Source organism: Giraffa tippelskirchi, chromosome 2, assembly GCF_054371585.1.
Source record: "Giraffa tippelskirchi isolate mGirTip1 chromosome 2, T2T-mGirTip1v1.2.pri, whole genome shotgun sequence".
Classification (NCBI taxonomy): Eukaryota; Metazoa; Chordata; class Mammalia; order Artiodactyla; family Giraffidae; genus Giraffa; species Giraffa tippelskirchi.
Window position 1 is genome coordinate 228,111,155 of NC_137276.1, and position 19,420 is coordinate 228,130,574.

The following is a 19,420-nucleotide window of genomic DNA, read 5'->3' on the forward strand; positions in this document are numbered from 1 at the left end:
TGTGTGTGTGTGTGTATATATATATAGTAGTGGTGGTTCAGTTGTTCAGTCGTGTCCGACTCTTGTGACCCCATGGGTTGTATGTAGCCCACCAGTCTCCTCTGTCCATGGGATTTTCCAGGCAAGAATACTGGAGTGGGTTGCCATTCCCCTCTCCAGATACATATATCTTCAGGTGTGTATATATAAATATCTTTAGGTACGTATGTCTAGAGAAGGAAATGGCAGCCTACTCCAGTATTCTTGCCTGGAAAATCCCATGGACAAGGAGACTGGTGGGCTGGAGTCCATGGGGTCCCAAAGGGTTGGACGCAACTGAGCACAGTATATACATACCACATTTTCTTTATCCATTCATCCGCCAACGGGCACTTGGTTGTTTCCATATCTTGGTTATGAACATGGGGGTGCATATATCTTTTTCGAGTTAGTATTTCTGCACTGATTACATTCAGAGACGGGCAGTTCTGGGGAACATTTGGTACCTGCACTGCACTACTGATTTTTAACTGCTTCTCTTTCCCGAAGGTGGTCTGACAACCGGGAGGAGGAAGGCCGTTTCTTTAATAGCTGACCCTGAGCTACTGAGGAGTTTGCCATGGTTGTCTTAAATTCCCACCTCCTTTCCCCACCCCTCATGGACTTCAGCCTCTGTTCATCTGTTCTCCCTTCCAGGGACCTATAGTCCTGGCTCCTCAGCTGCCTAATCTGATCAATGGGTTACGTTCACCTGTGCTGATGTTTTTCTGGTTTGAAAGGAGCAAAGCCCCACTTTTAGGTCACTCAGTTCAGTTGTGTCCGACTCTTTGTGACCCCATGGACTGCAGCACACTAGGCTTCCCTGTCCATCACCAACTCCCAGAGCTTGCTCAAACTCATGTCCATTGAGTCAGTGATACCATCCAACCATCTTGTCCTCTGTCATCCCCATCTCCTCCTTTTCCTCCTTCTAGGTTACTCGGAAGTTGTTAATAATTTTTTTTTTTTTTTTTTTGATCCTCTCAAAAAATAAAGCTGTTATCTGCGTGGTCAATATGGGGACCAGCCATCCTAGCACTCCTGAGACTTAGTGAGGGGGCTGATGAGGGATTTCTAACTTTAAAATGATCACAGTCCCCAACAAGCCAGATCACCTGGCCCTTGTCCTTTTGGGTGGGAGGAGAAAGGGGCCCCAGGACAGACGGCCTGGGGAGAGAACTGGGGACGATGAGGCTGGACTTGCTGATAACCATTTCCGGGGGTGAGACTGGTTCCCCTGTATTTCAAGGAACTCCTCGTGATAAGGAGCTTCCTAGAACTTCTGAGCACAGTGATCATTGGCTCCTCAACGTGAGATTTCCTGGAATGGCTTCGTAGCCTGGCCGTGTGTGGTGGATGCTGTCAGTGGGGGGCAGGAAGAACCTGTCCCAGGCACTGTCGTTAATCATTGGTTCTGCGGAGTCTGGCATGGTTTTCCCTGAATGGAATGGAACCAATAGGAAATAATCAAGAATGTGTTTGGAGCAACACCAGGCAGAGCCAAGGACTGTATGGTCAGCAGACTTCAGAAAAGGCAAAAAGAAATGCTGACCAGAGAGTCACAGAAAAGGATCCAGAGCTTGGGAGAACTTACTGACCTGACTTGAGTGGGAGTGAGGTGGTAGCGGAGTGGACAGAAAGGTGACATGGGATATTGAAGGACAGCATTTAAGGGGAGCGATTGGCTCCGCTGGCCGGCATCTATTAGAGGGTGGAGAGGAGGAGGGAAGGAAGGAGAAGGAAGAAAGGAGGGGAGGCGTAACAGATTATTGAGTGTTTCCTCATGTCCGGCACCATCCTGTGTATTCTGTATAACGTCTAATTCATTCTCAACCGACACAGAGGGGCAGGCGCAATTAACCTTATGTTGTAAATGAGCAAAGTGCTGCCCTGGGAGGTCAGGTACTTTGCCCATGTCGCACACTACTGAGAGCAACATAACTGAAATCTGCACTTGGGGAACATTCCAGCAGAATGAGCTCAGGACAGTGGCATTTTATCTGGGTTCGTCTTGTCCAGGATATAGGAAAGATCACAAGGGCTAGAAATCCCAGGAAGGAGAGACCCAGCTGGAGACTGCTGCAGGAATCTGGGTGGGAGGCTGGGAGACCTGGGTGAAAAGGATTTCAAAGGAGAAAACTGTGTTGGGATCTGAGTGATATTCAGGAAAAGGGTGGTGGTGGGGGGTCTGGTTTCCATCTTCAGGGCTTGGAGTGGAGTTGGGATCATTAACTGGATCCAATTTACAAGAACGTGAGTGATCTTTATTCACCTGATTGTGTTTGGGTCTTTGGGCAGGTTGTTTATTAGTCCCCCTGAGCCTCAGTTTCTTCCTCTGTGAAATGGGTGTAGAAATAGGACATCTTACAGGAGTTTGAGAGGATCTGTTGTTGTTCAGTCACTCAGTCATGTCTGACTCTTTGTGACCCCACGGACTGCAGGACATCAGACTTCCCTGTCCTTCACCATCTCTTGAAATTTGCTCAAGCTCATGTTCATTGAGTCGGTGATGCCATCCAACCATCTCATCCTCTGTCACCCTCTTCTCCTCTTGCCCTCAATCTTTCCCAGCATCAGGGTCTTTCCTAATGAGTCGGCCCTTAGTATCAGGTGGCCAAAGTGTTAGAGCTTCAGCTTCACCATCAGTCCTTCCAATGAACATTCAGGACTGATTTCCTTTAGGATGGACTGGTTGGATCTCCTTGCAGTCCAAGGAACTCTCAAGAGTCTTCTTCAGAACCACAGTTTGACAGCATCAGTTTTTCGGTGCTCAGCCCTCTTTATGGTCCAATGTGTACATCCATACATGACTACTGGAAAAACCATAGCTTTGACTAGACGGACCTTTGTCCACAGAGTAACATCTCTGCTTTTTAATATGCTTGTCTAGGTTTGTCATAGCTTTTCTTCCAAGGAGCAAGCGTCTTCTAATTTCATGGCTGCAGTCACCATCCACAGTGATTTTAGAGCCCAAGAAAATAAAGTCTGTCACTGTTTCCATTGAGAGGATTGAAGCCCATGTCCATAAATAGTTTGGAAGGACTTGAAATCAGAATAGGGCTTTAAAAAGTGTTACTTTTTAGAGATCACCTTCAAAATTGCTGATCTGGGGGGACATTTGCTTCCAAAGGGCTTCCCTGGTGGCTCAGATGGTAAATCGTCTGTCTGCAATGCTGGAGACCTGGGTTCGATCCCTGGGTTGGCAAGATTCCCTGGAGAAGGAAATGGCAACCCACTCCAGTACTCTTGCCTGGAAAATCCTATGGACAGAGGAGTCTGGTAGGCTACCTACTGTCCATGAGGTCGCAAAGAGTTGGACATTACTGAGCAACTTTACTTACTTACTTACTTTTTGCTTCCAAAACATTCTAGTTTGACAAGGAAGAGATGGGCTTCCTTGTTTCTACTCTGCTTGGTTAAAATAGCCACATGGATCTGAAGTTCCAGCGTGTTGAACACCAAGTCCTGATGGGGGAGGGATTGCCTTCCCTCATTACATGGAACTCACCCTCCCTCAGTTGAAAGTGTTAGTCGCTCAGTTGTGTCCGACTCGTTGCAACCCATGGACTGTAGCCCACCATGGTTCCTCTGTCCATGGAATTCTCCAGGCAAGAATACTGGAGTGGGTTGCCATTTCCTTCTCCAGGGGATCTTCTCGACCCAGGGATTGAACCCAGGTCTTCTGCATGGCAGGCTGATTCTTTACCCTCTGAGCCACCAGGGAAGCCCGGATGATGGTGGACAAATGACGGAGGCCTGCGGCGTCATTTCTTGAAAAGGAAGCAGTTTCCCTTGGCTCGTCAGCCCTGCCGCTGGTGAGGTGCCCCCAGCTCTCCAGATGCCCTTTCCTCTGGACTTTTCCCCAAGAGGCTGGGGTAACTCCCAGACACAAATGGCAGGCCGAGGCTCTGCCGTTTTGCCTCCTGGCTGAGGATCTGTTTGCTTTTGCAATTAAGAAAATGACTTCAGTTGTTAATTTTCACTTGGAATAGATATAGGAGGCGTTAGGTTTTGGGGGCACACACAAAAAAAATCAGTACTTCTTTAAGGCCTATACAGTTTGGCATGAAAATCACACTAATTGAGCCTTGTTAAAAAGTACCCTAAATCACCTAATTGTCTGTTCTGGGCCGTGCAGATCTAGAAGAGGAATGATGATGCTAATGACAATAATAGGCGCCTTTACCGACCAGGTGCCCAGGAGACTCCAGTGTGTATCACCCAGAGATCCTCTGAGGCATAGGGATTCTCATCCCTGGCTTTTTAATGGAGAAAATGAGGCTTGGGGAGAACAAATGGATTGCCGGAGGCCACTGGGTTAGTAAGCAGTGGGACCCAAGTTCACACTGGCCCTCCCTGGCCCCACACCCTTCCTCCTGGACCGTGTTGCCTCCGAGAGACTTCATGTTGCTCAAAACGGAAGCTTCAAGGTGTCTGGCAAACAGGAAGAATTGTATATACATTTTTTTCAAATGTACAGATTATTCAAAACCAGGAAGTTTCAGATTGATTTAAATTTTGCGTTTTAAGTCAAACCTCACGTCTAAGAGGCTTTGGGAGGACTTTGCTGCCCGTGTCCTGATCCCCTCCCACTTCCCTCCCCTCTCCTTTCCCTTCTTTCTCCCCCCCCCCCACCTTTTCTTCCCTTTCCGCCTCTTGAAAGCCGCTCTCCCTGGGTGATCTCTTAGTCGTGAGACACTGTGAGCTGCTTTTCCTTTTTTTAATTTTTATTTTCAGTACATTAAATTTACTCATACAAACATTCTAAAAATGTACAATTTTTCCTTTTTTAACAAAGTATAATAAAACATACCCCCCCCCAAAAAAAAACAGAACACTTGACATCTACAATTCAAAGTCAAACAAGTGGAATATTTGTAATATATGTAAATATATAAATATTTACAAAACTGTGTCTTTTCGATATATAAAGTTACATACAATTTTGTAGAATTGTCATAAAAGAATGGCTCAAAAATGGGAGAATTTTCCTCCGTTCCTAAGAAGAAAGTATGTCCCTTAGGAAACTATGAAGATACTTGAGGACACAAGGTCTTCCATTTCAGAGGGTCATCATCCGTTTGTGCCTGGAGCCATGGGATTCAGGCCCTTAGTGTTTCACGCATGGAGTGTTTACCGTGGGCCTGGAACTCCGCCATGTCCCGCGGGACCCTCAGCTAAAGGAAGATGGGTCCCTGACTCCAGACACTAGCTGTGTGGATGGTTAGGGAGATCCTGGCATTCCCACCTGCTTCCCTGGGAGCAAGAAAAGACCTAGGGGGAGCGTCTCCCAGCTGTCGCTCCTAGTGGCAGATGGACATGGTGGGTTCAGGCTGGGGTCTAGGGGTGCACGTGCAGATGCTGCCCCCACGTTTCTCTTTACCAGCACCCTGAGCTCAGGGTAGTCACAGTCCCGCCCTCCTGGGGTTGAGTTTATAGCTCCCACCTTCCAGGAGGGGTGCTTATCCACCCCTGGCGTCACTCATAAGATGGTATGTGCATGGGAACCATGGACACAGGAAGGCTGCCTGCCCAGCTCTGAGGCGGGATCTCTGCCCTTGGCCATGCAAGGCAGGTTTGACCGCCAGGCCCCAAAGCATGTGAGGCCATTGGGCTTCCTGCAGAGGACCCTGGAGGCACTCATGGGACTGTGCAAGTGGGTCTTGGAGCGGAGAGTCGGCACCCATCCGGCTGGCTGCAGCTGTTCCTCTCTGGTTGTGTTGTCCCCAGCCTTCTGCTGGGCCAGCTGCCAACGGAGGAGAGTCCTGACCAGCCCTTTGACCACATCGTTCTTCTCTGAGGAGCCCTGTTCTTAGAGGCTGCCCGTGGCCTCCCACGTCAAACTGTCTTCTGACTCTCTCCTCCTCAGATCAGCTACTCTTTTATTTAGCCTGATGGGCTATAGTCCCTGGGGTCACAAAGAGTCAGACACGACTGAGCAACTAAATAGCAGCAAGTCCTCCCCAGAATGTTGGAAACACCATCCATCATTACTCACTGATTTTCTCTGGATCCCTGGATGGAGTTGACCACATTAGCTGTTTGCCCCTGAATCCCTCCTGCGTTTCTACAGGGACAGGAACACTTTCCTGCACACAAGATGAAAATTCTATTCTTGCCTGGAGAACTCCATGGACAGAGGAACCAGGTGGACTCTACTGTCCATGGGGTCACAGAGAGCTGGACATGATCGAGCAACTAACACTTTTCACTCTCATCTCCTTGGTTGAAAACCAGTTGTCAGAAAGGGGACAGAGTACTTCCAGTTTATTGCCTCTTCCTTTATTTTCCCTCCACCTTGAAGTATTTTTTTTTTTAAATAATTAATTCATTTTGGCTGCGTTAGGTCTTCGTTGCTGTGTGCAGGCTTTCTCTAGGTGCAATGAGCAGGGGCTACTCTGTGTTGTAGAACACAGTCCTAGGTGCACCGGCTTCAGTAGTTGCAGCACCTGGGCTCAGTAGTTGTAGCACACGAGCTCAGTAACTCTGAAGCATGTGGGATCTTCCTGGACCAGGGATCGAACCCATGTCCCTCGCGTTGGCAGGTGGATTCTCATCCATTGTCCCACCAGGGAAGTTTCAACCACCCCCGCCTTCAATGTTTTTTCATGACCTTTACATAGAGTAAGGAAAAATGCTTCCTTTGCAGAATGTGTTTACCCTTTAGGCCCTCATGTAATTTTCTAGAAAGAGGGTAGAGACCCTGAAGGTGGGGATTCAGGTGGTGGGTGCATGACCTGTTCTGGTGGGAGGGTCAGGTAGGGGGTGATCTGGGGCCACCAGAGGGTCATCATCCGTTTGTCAGGTGGGGCGGGGGGGTGGGCAGTCCCTCAAAGGTCGTGGGGAGTAGGAGTGACTTTAGTGGCAGGTGGGGGTGGGAGGTACTCCTTTCATGTCCCTCCAGCCCAGCCTTGGAAAGGTCTTTGGCCGGAAGCAAAAAGCACCGAAAGGAAACTTAACAACATGCTCCTCTGCAAATTCTAAATGGAGTTAAGTGTGCAAAGAGTAGGTGGGAGTAGGTTCCACTCTGAAGACCTGATGACCTTTGTAGCGACATTTGAACCTTTACACCTCGGGCTCTGAGGTGGGAGGTGGGCCCAGGCCAGGACTCAGCAGAATTACCAACGTCCTCCAATGCTGCAGACGGAATTTCTCAGAACATGTCAGAGGCACCAATACTTTTCTTTTGAGAATGACCATCGTCATAGGTGCTCAGAAATGTTGCATTTCGAAAGGCGGACCTACGAATCTGGGTTATCCGAGTGCTTGGGTCTTCACTGGAAATGAAAAGACACTCTGCTCTCTCAAACTGTCTAATTTGATTTTATCAGAAATTTATACATACAAAAATTTCCCCGTAGGCTGAGAACTCTGCTGAGAAAACTTAGCCCAGAGTGTAATTAGCCTGAGAGAATTATCAGCATCGGAAAATAAAACTGCATACGATAAAATGTCCTAATTATGGCAACGGTGTCAGTTATTCACCCTTAATGCCTGTGTGTTTATCCCATCATCTCATCTGGTAATGACCGTGACCAGGGCGATACTCCCTAGGTGTTGCCCAATAATGGGCGGTGGAGATGGTGTATCTTTGCCTTTATTTTTGCTGGCACATCCTGGCATTGAAGCACATTAAAGTAATAAAATCAGGCAGCAAGGCGTCCTAGTCACTCCCACCATGTTCCCTTAACCCCCTCATTTACAACAGACCAAGACGGAAAAAAAAAAATTTTTTTTTTTTTAAGAGCAATTTAAGATGAGGCAACACTGGATATGTAAATCCTCTTTTATGGGCAGTCATGGCAGCTGGCTGATTCTTATAAAATGCCTGAAAGCCTTCAGACCAGCAGCCGCGCTGGGTCGGAACAATTCTGTTTGACGATCACATGGGTGGGAAATGTACAAAGGTGGCTTTCATCACTACTTTCTGGCACAATGCCTTTCGGACCATCATTCCACCTTCCAGGTCCTGTGTTAAGTCCCAGTTCCAGTTCTGGGAAGGAACCTGTTAAGAAGGTGATGTTTTTACCTGGCTGGATGACACAGGCCATTTTTAGGTTTTAAAAGATGAGTTTCTCCTCCCTCCCTTTTTGTTTCTCCTTAAGAAGGAGCTGCCAGGGTTCAGGAAAAGCTGAGAACAATTTCAAGGGAAAACACTGGCTTGAGTTTGAGACCATGAAAGAGGGCAGCGAGGCAGAGAGACCTGTGCAGGGTAGCTGTTGTCCAGACGCCAAGGTAGAAAGCAGAGGGTCCCAGGCACAGGGCTCTTGGTCAAAGTGCATTTCACCAAGACGCCGCGGATCCTCGGGGGTCTTGCCCCGTTCAGCATAGAGTTATCAGAGGATTCCCGAGGTTAGAGACACAAGACAGAAGGAGAAACACAATGGCCTGACTGCAGAACTTATCTCAGGCTTGACTGAGCTTAGTGTAACCACTATAAAAATAAGAGGTTTAGAAGCTGTGGAACAAGTTGGGACTGGCCAACATACGTGCCTTTGTGTCCCTGAACTTTCATCTCCTCCTTCGCCCCCTTTTCTGGCGTGACTCTGCCCAAACCTGCAGTGGTTAAGACAGCACCATGATTTAGGAGGGATCCCCAGCAACAAGCCGCTCAGAGTTTTATGTAACTGACCTCTGTGCTGACACTTGCTCCGGGACACAGTCAAGAGGAGACTGGGCAGCCTTCAAAATGGCCACGAGGCTACGGGTCCCCCAGGCGGGCTGTGGCCTCAGGCAGCCACAGGGCCATCTGCAGGGGTCCTAACTGTCACCCCTAAGCTGTCACAGACCCCAGCTTGTTCAGTCGCTCAGTTGTGTCCAACTCTTTGCCACTCCAAGGATTGCAGCACACCAGGCTTCCCTGTCCTTCACCATCTCCCAGAGTCTGCTCAAACTCATGTCCAATGAGTCGGTGATGCCATCCAACCATCTCATCCTCTGTCCTCCCCTTCAACCTTCAATCTTTCCCAGCATCAGGGTCTTTTCCAATGAGTCGGCTCTTCGAATCAGGTGGCCAAAGGACTGCAGCTTCAGCTTCAGCATCAGTCCTTCCAGTGACTACTATCCAGGGTTGATTTCCTTTAGGATGGACTGGTGTGATCTCCTTGCTGTCCAAGGGACTCTCAAGCATCTTCTCTAGCACTGCAGTTCGAAAGCATCAATTCTTCGGTGCTCAGCCTTCTTTATGGTCCAACTCTCACATCCGTACATGACTATCGGAAACACCAGGTGGACCTGCCCATAAATGCTCTAGAGGGGAAGGGAGAGCTGGAGGAGTTGGAGGGGGTGAAGCCAGTGCCCTGAGCTTAGGGGACTCTGAAGTCACTTATCTGAGTCTATTGGTGCCTCCTCATGTATATTAAGTTCACCCATTATCTTTATACTTATGCAGCTGGATTTATCAGCTAGAAATTCTTGCAAGAACCTTCTTATCAACAGATCAATGGGGTATGGTTCAAACTATTCTGTCTTATGCATTAAACATAACACTGGGCCAACCTTATCTCTTGTCCTAGGTGGGGCTGAGGCCCTGGACTGGCAGCATTATAGTACCTCAGGAAACTTGCTAAAAATTCAGATCTCTGGACCTCATACAAGACCCACTGAATCTGACTCTATTTTTTAAATTAATACTTTTGCTTCTTTTTTTTTATTGGAGTAAAACATGCAGCAAAGGAAACAAAACTTAATTAAGACTTTGTCGAAGTGAGTATACCCACCACGTAGCCACCACCGAATTCAAGATATAGAATATTTCCACCACCCTAAGGGCTCCTTCCACCCTTTCCAGACAATGCCCAGCTTCCAAAGGCAAGCTTCTGCCTCCCATCACACAGTTTTCCTGTGTTTGAACTTCACCTACATTGGACTGTCCTAAAGGACTGCCTTGAGTCTGATTTCTTTCCCTCCACATTATATGTGTGAGATTCATCCACATTGTGGTTTGTAGTAATAGTTTTTTTTTCCACTGTGGTAAGAGTGTATGGTATAGTGTATGTGGTGTAGTGTGGGGTAGTAGATGAGTATGTGTGCTAAGTTGCTTCAGTCGTGTCTGACCCTTTGTGACCCCATGGACTGTAGCCCACCAGGCTCTTCTGTCCATGGGATTCTCCAGGCAAGAAGACTGGAGTGGGTTACCCTTTCCTTCTCCAGGGGATCTTCCCAACCCAGGGATCGAAGCCTCGTCTCTTACATCCCCTGCATTGGCAGGCAGGTGCTTTACTGCTAGTGCCACCTGGGAAGCCCCTATAGAGTATACTACCATTTACTTGTTCGTTCTACTCTTGGTAGTATCTGAGTTGTTTCCAGATTTTGGCTATGACACTAAAGCTGATAAAATATTCATTTAAGTGCTTTTTGTGCCCCTAACACTTATTTCTGTTGGGAGTGGAATTGCTATGTCATAGCATAAATGTATGCTTAGTTTGGGTAAATAATTGCCAAACAGTTTTCCAGAGTGGTTGCACCAAGTTGCACTCTCACCAACAGTGGATGGAGAGTCCGCTGCTCCACATTCCTGTCCACACTTGATATTGTCTGAGCTTTTCATTTTAGCCATTCTGGTAAGTGTGTCGTCCAATCTGTTTGTGGTTGTAACTTGCATTGCCCTGCTGGCTAATGATGTTAAGAACCTTTTCACGTGCTTGTTGGCCATCTGGGCTTCATCTTTGTGAAGAGGCTGGTCAAGTCTTTTTTAAAACTGAGTTTGAGGTCTCTTATCAACTCTTCATTTGTCGGAACAACTTATTATGAACAGCCTCTCCAGGTGATTTAAGAACTTCATGCCAGAGAACCACCTCTGAAGAATTTCTTAAGATGTCCAATTTTCTAGAGGCATTTTTTTTTCCTTTCTTCAATTCTCAAATCAGCAGTTGACTTTTTCCTTTTCTGTTATTCAGGTTATAGACTCAGTGCTTTCCTTTTAACTCCCTTTGGACTGCAGGTGGCATAAATGGACTTCCTGGGCTAAATATGGCCATTTCTGTCATCGGAGCCTGGTTGAGTCTCCTGGTCTTTCCAGCAGCATTTTGTTAGTGGTATAACCTTGTTGGGTGGAGAAAGATGGGAAGAGAAAGAAGAGTTTGGGAACTGCCCCAGGAGGACGAGGTCTACGGCTCCCCTCTCTTCTCTTACATCTGCCTTTCTTTTCTCCCGGAAACCCGGGAAGGGAGGATGTCTGCTCAGTGTTCTTCTGTGCCTGCATCCGGGGACGTGTGTGTGGACGTGACCTGCTCAGGTCATCAGGGAGACATTGTTTCCATCTGCTTCCTACCCTCCATATCAACTGTGAACAATCTGCCATCTAAGTACAAATGCTCCCCAATGGAGGAGGGGGCCTAAACATTTTACAGTGTCCCGGGGTCCTAGAACGCATAGGAACCAGCCCTCATTCCAGAGATGGAAGCAGTAGAGAATGCTGGGGATCGTGTCCCGGTGGGAGAGCCTGCTGGTCTTTTTTACAAATGATCATCCTGGCCAGAGAGGTGTGTCTCTTCTAAAGAGGATCAAGAGATGGGGGGAGGAGAAGAGTATGTCTTTCCTTTTTTGCCTTTAGTAATAAAGGGGGTTCCCTCTTGCCGTTCTTTCCCTCTGAGAACCGCTATTCAGAGGCCCCGAATGGCAGGAAGTGGTGAGGAGATGGAAGGAAGGCAAAAAGCTCAGCGGGTGTGCGTGTGCTCCCCGCCCACACCTCCCACTGGTTGGGGGAGGGGACCTCAGAAGGCTACTTACAGTATCGTCCCTGTTAACAAACATTCACCATGATTTTGTGTGCGTGCAGAGCAGAGTCTGGCATTTGTAATTGTGAGTCTGGCTCTGATAAAGATCTCCTCTTCCATTTGCAGGCTGGCTGTGATGGTGAGAGTATTGGAAATTGCCCATTTTCTCAGCGTCTCTTTATGATCCTCTGGCTAAAGGGCGTTATATTTAATGTGACAACAGTGGACTTGAAAAGGTAAGACCAGGTTTCTGCAGTATTGGAATAACCGTCGCTAATTCTCTATACACACAGGCACACAGAGAGACACCCAGACAGACATACAGACATACAGGCACAGACATACACACAGAGCTAGAGACACACATACACACAGACATACAGACACAGTGCATACACAAACCCAAATACAGACACAGACACACAGACACACACAGACACACACTCAGAGACACACAGAGACAGACATGCACAGAGGCACACAGACACACAGGTGCACACATACACACACACACACAGATGGAGACACATAGACATACAGACACAGGCAAATACACAGACCCAAATACAGACACAGACACACATACACACACTCAGACAGAGATGCACAGAGACACAGACACACAGGTGTGCACACACACACAGATGGAGACACACATACACACAGGCACAGGCATATACACAGACACACATACACACACACAGACATAGACACACAGAGACAGACACACACAGAGGCACACAGAGACACAGACACACAGGTAAACATACACAGGCGCATACATAGACATACACAGACACAAACAGAGACACACAGAGACAGAAACACACAGACACACACATACACACACTCAGAGACACACAGAGACAGACACACACAGAGGCACACAGAGACATAGACACACAGGTGAATATGCACACACGCACAGATAGACACAGGCGCATACAGAGACACACACACACACAGATGGAGACACAGAGACAGAAACACACAGACACACACATACACACACTCAGAGGCACACAGAGACACAGACACACAGACACAGGTGTGTGCGCGTGCGCACACACACACAGATGGAGACACATATACACACAGACATACAGACACAGGTGCATACACAGACCCAAATACAGACACAGACACACACACACACACCCACTCAGACAGACAGACATGGACAGAGGCACAGAGAGACAGAGACACACAGGCGCACACACACACACACACACAGATGGAGACACCCATACACACAGACATGCAGACACAGACGCATACACACACACATACACACACAAAGATGGAGACACACAGAGACAAACACGCACAGAAGCAGAGACACAGACACACAGGCATGTGCACACACACATGCATACACACAGAGATGGAGACACACACACACACACACAGACATACAGACACAGGTGCATACATAGACCCAAAAACAGACACAAACACAGACACACACATAGACACACAGAGACAGACACACAGACACACAGAAACACAGACACACAGGCATGCACACATGCGCACACACACACAGACGGAGACACACAGAGACAAACACACAGGGACACGCATGCACACTCCTAGGACCCACGGGCCCTGTCCTGGGCATGTCCACCCTGGGTCAGGACCCTGGATTGGAGCGGGCGTACGTGGGCCACGAAGTCACTACGGGATGGGGTCACAGGTAACCCAGAAGGAGTAGGAGAAGGGGACCCAGGAGGGGGCTGCCCACCCCGTGACTGGTCAGCCGTGACCCTCTCCGGAGCCTGCCTGAGCCCCCCTCCTGGCTGATAACACTGGGGAGGGTTAACTTTTCAGCCCCGTCTCCAGATAAAGGGCCACACTTTCCTTGCCAGTAGGACAGTTTGAAAGCTCCCAGTTGCCTTTGAAATTCTTAAGGGTGGTTTCTCTTCCCCTGGTGTGTGTATGTGTGGGTGGGGGGGGCACATGGTTAAGCCTTGGCAATGATCCCAACCCTGGCACTGCCCTTCCCCCCCTGCCCAGGAAGCCCGCGGACCTGCAGAACTTGGCTCCTGGCACCAACCCACCTTTCATGACTTTTGACGGTGAAGTCAAGACAGACGTGAATAAGATCGAGGAGTTCTTAGAGGAAAAACTGGCTCCCCCAAGGTGGGCCTCGTCAAAGCCAGTGTTGGCAACTCGGTTGGCACTTTTCCCCGTTCACAGACAGTTCTAAAGCTCTTGGTGCTGTGTGTTGGTTTTCTGTGGCCATGGCGCTTACCTCCTGAGCTGTACCTGTGGTGTGCCACAGGAAGCACAGAGAGATTAGAAGCCCTGAGTCTAGGTGGCTAGGATTTCTCTACTCTGCACCTACCATTTGGCAATTAGGGTTTGATGGCAGGAAGTGGGGAGGAAGTGGGCCGATGTCACGTGGGTGGCCCGTTTCTGCTGGCCCATTGGGAGTGTGTGTTACATGCAACATCGCAGCAGGCTGGGCCTACAAGGGAGCCTTCTATTTCATCATCTTTATTTCAGGAGGGAGAGAACCCAGACCAGCAAGGCCAGGGGGCCCTCCATCCCAGGATGAGAACAGTCCACCCAGTGCTTTATTCCTGGCTGGTGTTGCTCCCAACTTTGAAGATGGAAAGATTAAGAAAACATTTAAGGAGCAGTTTTCATTTTTATATCTGCTCAGAGAAAGGCATTTCTTCCCCTCCTGCTTTGTATCCTCCTAACTGAAACATTACTGATCTGTGATACTCTCACGTTGAATTTTTCAAGGTACCCTAAGCTGGGGACCCAACACCCTGAATCTAACTCTGCTGGAGATGACGTGTTTGCCAAGTTCTCAGCATTTATAAAAAACACCAAGAAGGATGCAAACGAGAGTGAGTCCCTCCCATCTTCCTGTTTTCTGTTTTCTCCATGGACCTCTATTCCGCCTCTGGTGTGGCTTCTTATAAGATCTGGGAAATTCTGACTCACTGCACAGCAGGGAGGGACCTGTGTATAGAAATAAGCTGAGCCTGAACATAGGTTTCAGAGATTTTCTAGAGGTTGTCCAGAAAAGGACATTTTTAGGAGAAGATCATCACCACCAGTGATTCCTTGCTCTCCCATGGAATTCAGGGTAAATGAACCTTCTATTGGTGCTTCCTTCATTATATGATTTCCATAAAGATTTTTTTTAAATTTTTAATTAAAAAAATTTTTTTTGGTCACACGTGTGGTGTGTGGGATCTTAGTTCCCTGACCCTGCATTGGAAATGCGGAGTCTTTTTTAGTTTATTTATTTTTAATTGCTTTGCCATATCGTGTTGGTTTCTGCCATACATCAGCATGAATCAGCCATAGGTAAACACCCGTCCCCTCCCTCTTGAGCCTGCCACCCCATCCCACCTGGAAAGCACAGAGTCTTAACCATTCAGTTCAGTTCAGTTGCTCAGTCACATCCGACTCTTTGCGACCCCATGGACCGCAGCCTGCCAGGACTCCCTGTCCATCATCAACTCCCGGAGATTACCCAAACTCATGTCCATTAGGTCGGTGATGCCCACCATGAAAGTTTCTCCATATAGAGTTTTGAATAAATGAATGAGTTCTAGAAGCAGCAGTGTTGTGTAGACAGCAGAATTATTTTCCAAGGAGAAGTGAATCTTTTATTTAGATCTCGTAAACCCACCTGTCTCCTTCCTGACTCTCTAACACTCGCTGGCTGTGTCTCAGAAAGGAAGGGACACACTCCTTCTTTTTGATATTTAGAGAGAGGAGGGCAGGAGGAGAAGGGGATGACACGGGATGAGAGGGTTGGATGGCATCATCCACCCAATGAATATGAGTTTGAGCAAGCTCTGGGAGATGGTGAAGGACTGGCCTGCTGCAGTCCATGGGGTCGTAAAGAGTCAGACACGACTGAGCGACTGAACAACAAAGACAGAGGAGACGTGGACTTCCATGGCTCATCTTAGTTGTTTTCTGCCTTCCTATTTTAGCTTATGAAAGGAACCTGTTAAAGGCCCTGAAGAAGCTGGATAGTTATCTGAACAGCCCCCTGCCTGATGAGATAGACGCCTACAGCACCGAGGAAGCTGCTGTTTCTGGAAGGAGGTTCCTGGATGGCAATGAGCTCACGCTGGCTGACTGCAACCTCTTACCCAAGCTCCACATTATTAAGGTTTGTCCTTCCTCGTACCTCGGGTGCTGAAGACATGAATGGGGCTTTGTTTCATTTTGTTTTGACTTTTTTTTTTTTTTCTCCGCCAAGACAATCTAAAACACCGGCTCTTGAATTTAAAAGTCTAGCTCATTTCTGTTTGTGGCAGCCAAGCTCCAAGTTTGAGATCTGTGGATGCTATTCTCAGGTGTTCCTCGAAGGTTCTCATGAAGCATCTGAGAGCTCGGCTCTCATCCCTCCATCCTCACGGCTTCTCTTTTCCAGTCTTAACCCCCACAGCCTAAAGACAAGCTACATGAAAACAACTTGAAGGAATACATTGATTATAGCTGGTGTTTCACACTCCAGGCTTGGAGGTGGTGTGTGGCATCTGCGAGGATTAAAATATGAACTCGGGAAATTCCCTGGTGGTGGTCCAGTGGTTGGGACTCAGCCCTTTCACCGGGGTGGCCTGGGTTCAATCTCTGGGTGGGGAACTAAGATCCTGCAAGCTGAGAAGTACAGTCAAAAAACAAAAACAACAACCGAAAAACTGAGCCAACCTTGAAAAAAAGAAGTGAATTCAGTCAGTTGTTGGTGATGGGAAGAGTAAGCCTAGCCCTGGGATAAGAGAGGAGGTTGGCTCTTCACACAGACTCCTTACAGCTGGAGAGTAGCTGACAGCTCCTTGGCTGGACCACATGTGGCAGCCTGTTTTCCCAGGTGATCGAACATGAAATAAGAGTCGCTGGTCATGTATAATTAGGGTTTAAAAATTCCCTACACCAGTGGTTCTCCAACATTAGTAGGCATAAGAATTGTGCCTACTAATTTAGAAATGTGCCAGCTCAGCGGCTCCAACTCTTTGGAGTCGTCTCTGACTCTTTGTGACCCCATGGACTACGGGCCACCTAGACTCCTCTGTCCATGGGATTTTCCCAGCAAGTTTACTGGAGTGGGTTACCATGCCCTCCTTCAGGGGATCTTCCTGACCTGGGGACTGAGCCCACATCTCCTGCATTGCAGGCGGATTCTTTACCACTGAGCCACCAGGGAAGCCCTTTTAGAAATGTAAACCCCTCACTTCAGCCCCTGACTTACTAAAATCAGAACTTCTGGGGGTGACTCTGAAATTCAGAAGCAGATGACCCCATCCTTGGTCTCCTTAGTTATGGCTGCTCTCCGAAATGCCCCAGTCTGACTGTCACTCACAGCTGTTAGTTGTTGTATCATTATCACTGTTGGTATGCCCTTGGTCCTCAGTATCCCTAGATTCCCCAGGAAGAAGCCCAACCCTTGTTCGGGGGCATCCTTATAGTCAGATCATACCAGGTCCAAGACTAGGTCCTTGGTATAAGGATACAGAGATGGGAGAGAAGACATAGGGAAAGACCTTTTGTTCTAATAACCCATTTATTTGGAATTTTAGTTCGGTTCAGTTGCTCAGTCATGTCCGACTCTTTGTGACCCCATGGACTGCAGCACACCAGGCTTCCCTGTCCATCACCAGCTCCCAGACCTTACTCAATCTCATTCCATCACATCAGTGATGCCATCCAACCATCTCATCCTCTGTCGAACCTTTCTCCTCCTGCCCTCAACCTTCCCCAGCATCAGGGTCTTTTCCAATGAGTCAGCTCTTTGCATCACATGGCCAAAGTATTGGAACTTCAGTTTCAGCATCAGTCCTTCCAATGAATATTCAGGGTTGATTTCCTTGAGGATTGACTGGTTGGATCTCCTTGCAGTCTAAGGGACTCTCCAGAGTCTTCTCCAACACCACAGTTAAAAGCATCACTTGTTTGGTGCTCAGCTTTCTTTATAGTCCAACTCTCACATCCATACATGACAATTTGGCATTTAGAAATTTAAAGATTAGGTTCCCACAGTCTGTGACATGGCCATCCTGTGGGGGACTGGCCACCCTGTTACTCCAGTCATTCTTTGCCTTTCTCTTCCTTCCCCACTCCATTCCCAGCTTCGTCCCATTCATCTTCTTTCTTCTCTCTTCCCTGATGTGTTCAAGGGACACCAACCTGAAATTTAAGCCTTGAAGATGCTGCTGATCCTTCAAGTGAATGCTCCTTTTAATAACTCTGCCAGTGCTCTGACATGTATAATTTCATGACAGCATCTCAATCCCTCAAACCTGCCACATTGGTGATCATCCAAACCGGACATTTGGGAGCCATTTTCCAACAGGTTATTTATGTTGTTGTGTCCCGTTTAGTCCCTTTATTAAACATATTCCTGTCATTGCTCAGACTAGTGTAACATCACAGAAGCACCTGGAGTTTAGGGAAGGCAAGGGAAACACACATATGTACACACAGGCATACATACACAGATCAGTTGCCACTTGTTTAGCTCTTATAAAAAAAGACTGTTTAAAATGTCAGTAGAGGGGATAAACTTCAGAGTAAAATAAAGCAGTCCACGGCTCCCATAGAAGACCTACCTGCAAAATCTTCAAAGCCACTTAATACTCAAACTACCCAGCAGCTTAATAATCTTCCAGGATGGAGCACTTCTGAAAGGCAATAAGAATCGATCTACAGGAATTTATGGTAAGACAATGAGAGAACAGAGGACTTTATAATCTATTCCCGTCCTGAAACCCACCAAAAACATTCTGAAAATCTCAAGCATTATCTCCACCTTTAATTTCTTTTTGGCTGCATCGCGTAGCACCTGGGACCTTGGTTCCCCATCCGAGGATTGAATCTGCATTCCCTGCATTGGAAGCTCAAGAGTCTTAGCCACTGGACCACCAGGGAAGTCCCTCTCCACCCTTTGTAAAATTAGAAAAGGATGGACCACCAACTCAAAGACTTAGACACTAGCTTCTCTAGATCTTCAGCAAGGTTCAGGTGTCTGTAAAAACATCCCTGAAGTGCCCAACCCACGCTTCTTTGTTTGAGGACAGAGCTCGGAGTGGGCCAAGAGAGGCAGGGACCAGCCCTACGGAGATGAGATCTCTGTGGAGGCAGAGCTGAAGGTGAAACTGTTCAGAGGTGCCACCTGTATGTTCTGCCACTGTCCCCTGACCCAAAGGAACAGGGAGGGGAGGTGGAGGGGAGGAAAGAAGGAAAGAGGCATTCTGCTTTGTGACTGCTGAGCCGAGAAAAGAAATGAGCCTGGAATCACTCAGAAGATAGTCCGTAGATAACCTAAGCATCACTTTTAGCCACAGCGACCTCCTCTTAATCCGTGAGCCTCAGAGTGGAGGAGGCACTAACCCTGACTTTGACCTTGACTCTCATGTGTCCCTGGGGCAGAGTATAGAGAAGCGTTTGATGAGCAGGTGAAAAAAGTTAGAGTGTTAGTCGCTCAGTTGTGTCTGACTCTGCAACCCGTGGACTCTAGCCCACCAGGCTCCTCTGTCCGTGGAATTCTCCAGGCAAGAATACTAGAGTGGGCTGTCATTTCCTTCTCCAGGGGCGCTTCCTGACCAGGGGTTGAACTTGGGTCTTCTGCATTGCAGGCAGTTTCTTTACCATTTGAGCCACCAGGAAAGCCCCTTGATGAGCAGGTGTTTGAGGATAAATATCCAAATTGG

At 47.9% G+C, this 19,420-nt stretch overlaps 1 protein-coding gene across 2 annotated transcripts in view; it reads left to right on the forward strand.

Moving 5' to 3' along the window:
- The window catches only part of CLIC6 (chloride intracellular channel 6), a 52,487-nt gene that overhangs the window by 25,273 nt on the left and 7,794 nt on the right, over nucleotides 1–19,420 (forward strand). The window contains exons 1-5 of one of the 2 annotated variants that reach the window (XM_081558842.1): nucleotides 11,331–11,501; nucleotides 11,862–11,971; nucleotides 13,752–13,877; nucleotides 14,490–14,596; nucleotides 15,701–15,882. In XM_081558842.1, coding sequence (XP_081414968.1) covers nucleotides 11,331–11,501; nucleotides 11,862–11,971; nucleotides 13,752–13,877; nucleotides 14,490–14,596; nucleotides 15,701–15,882 — 696 coding nt within the window. Of the gene's footprint in view, nucleotides 1–11,330; nucleotides 11,502–11,861; nucleotides 11,972–13,751; nucleotides 13,878–14,489; nucleotides 14,597–15,700; nucleotides 15,883–19,420 lie in introns of those variants that run through there. The other variant, XM_081558852.1, reaches the window with a different exon arrangement.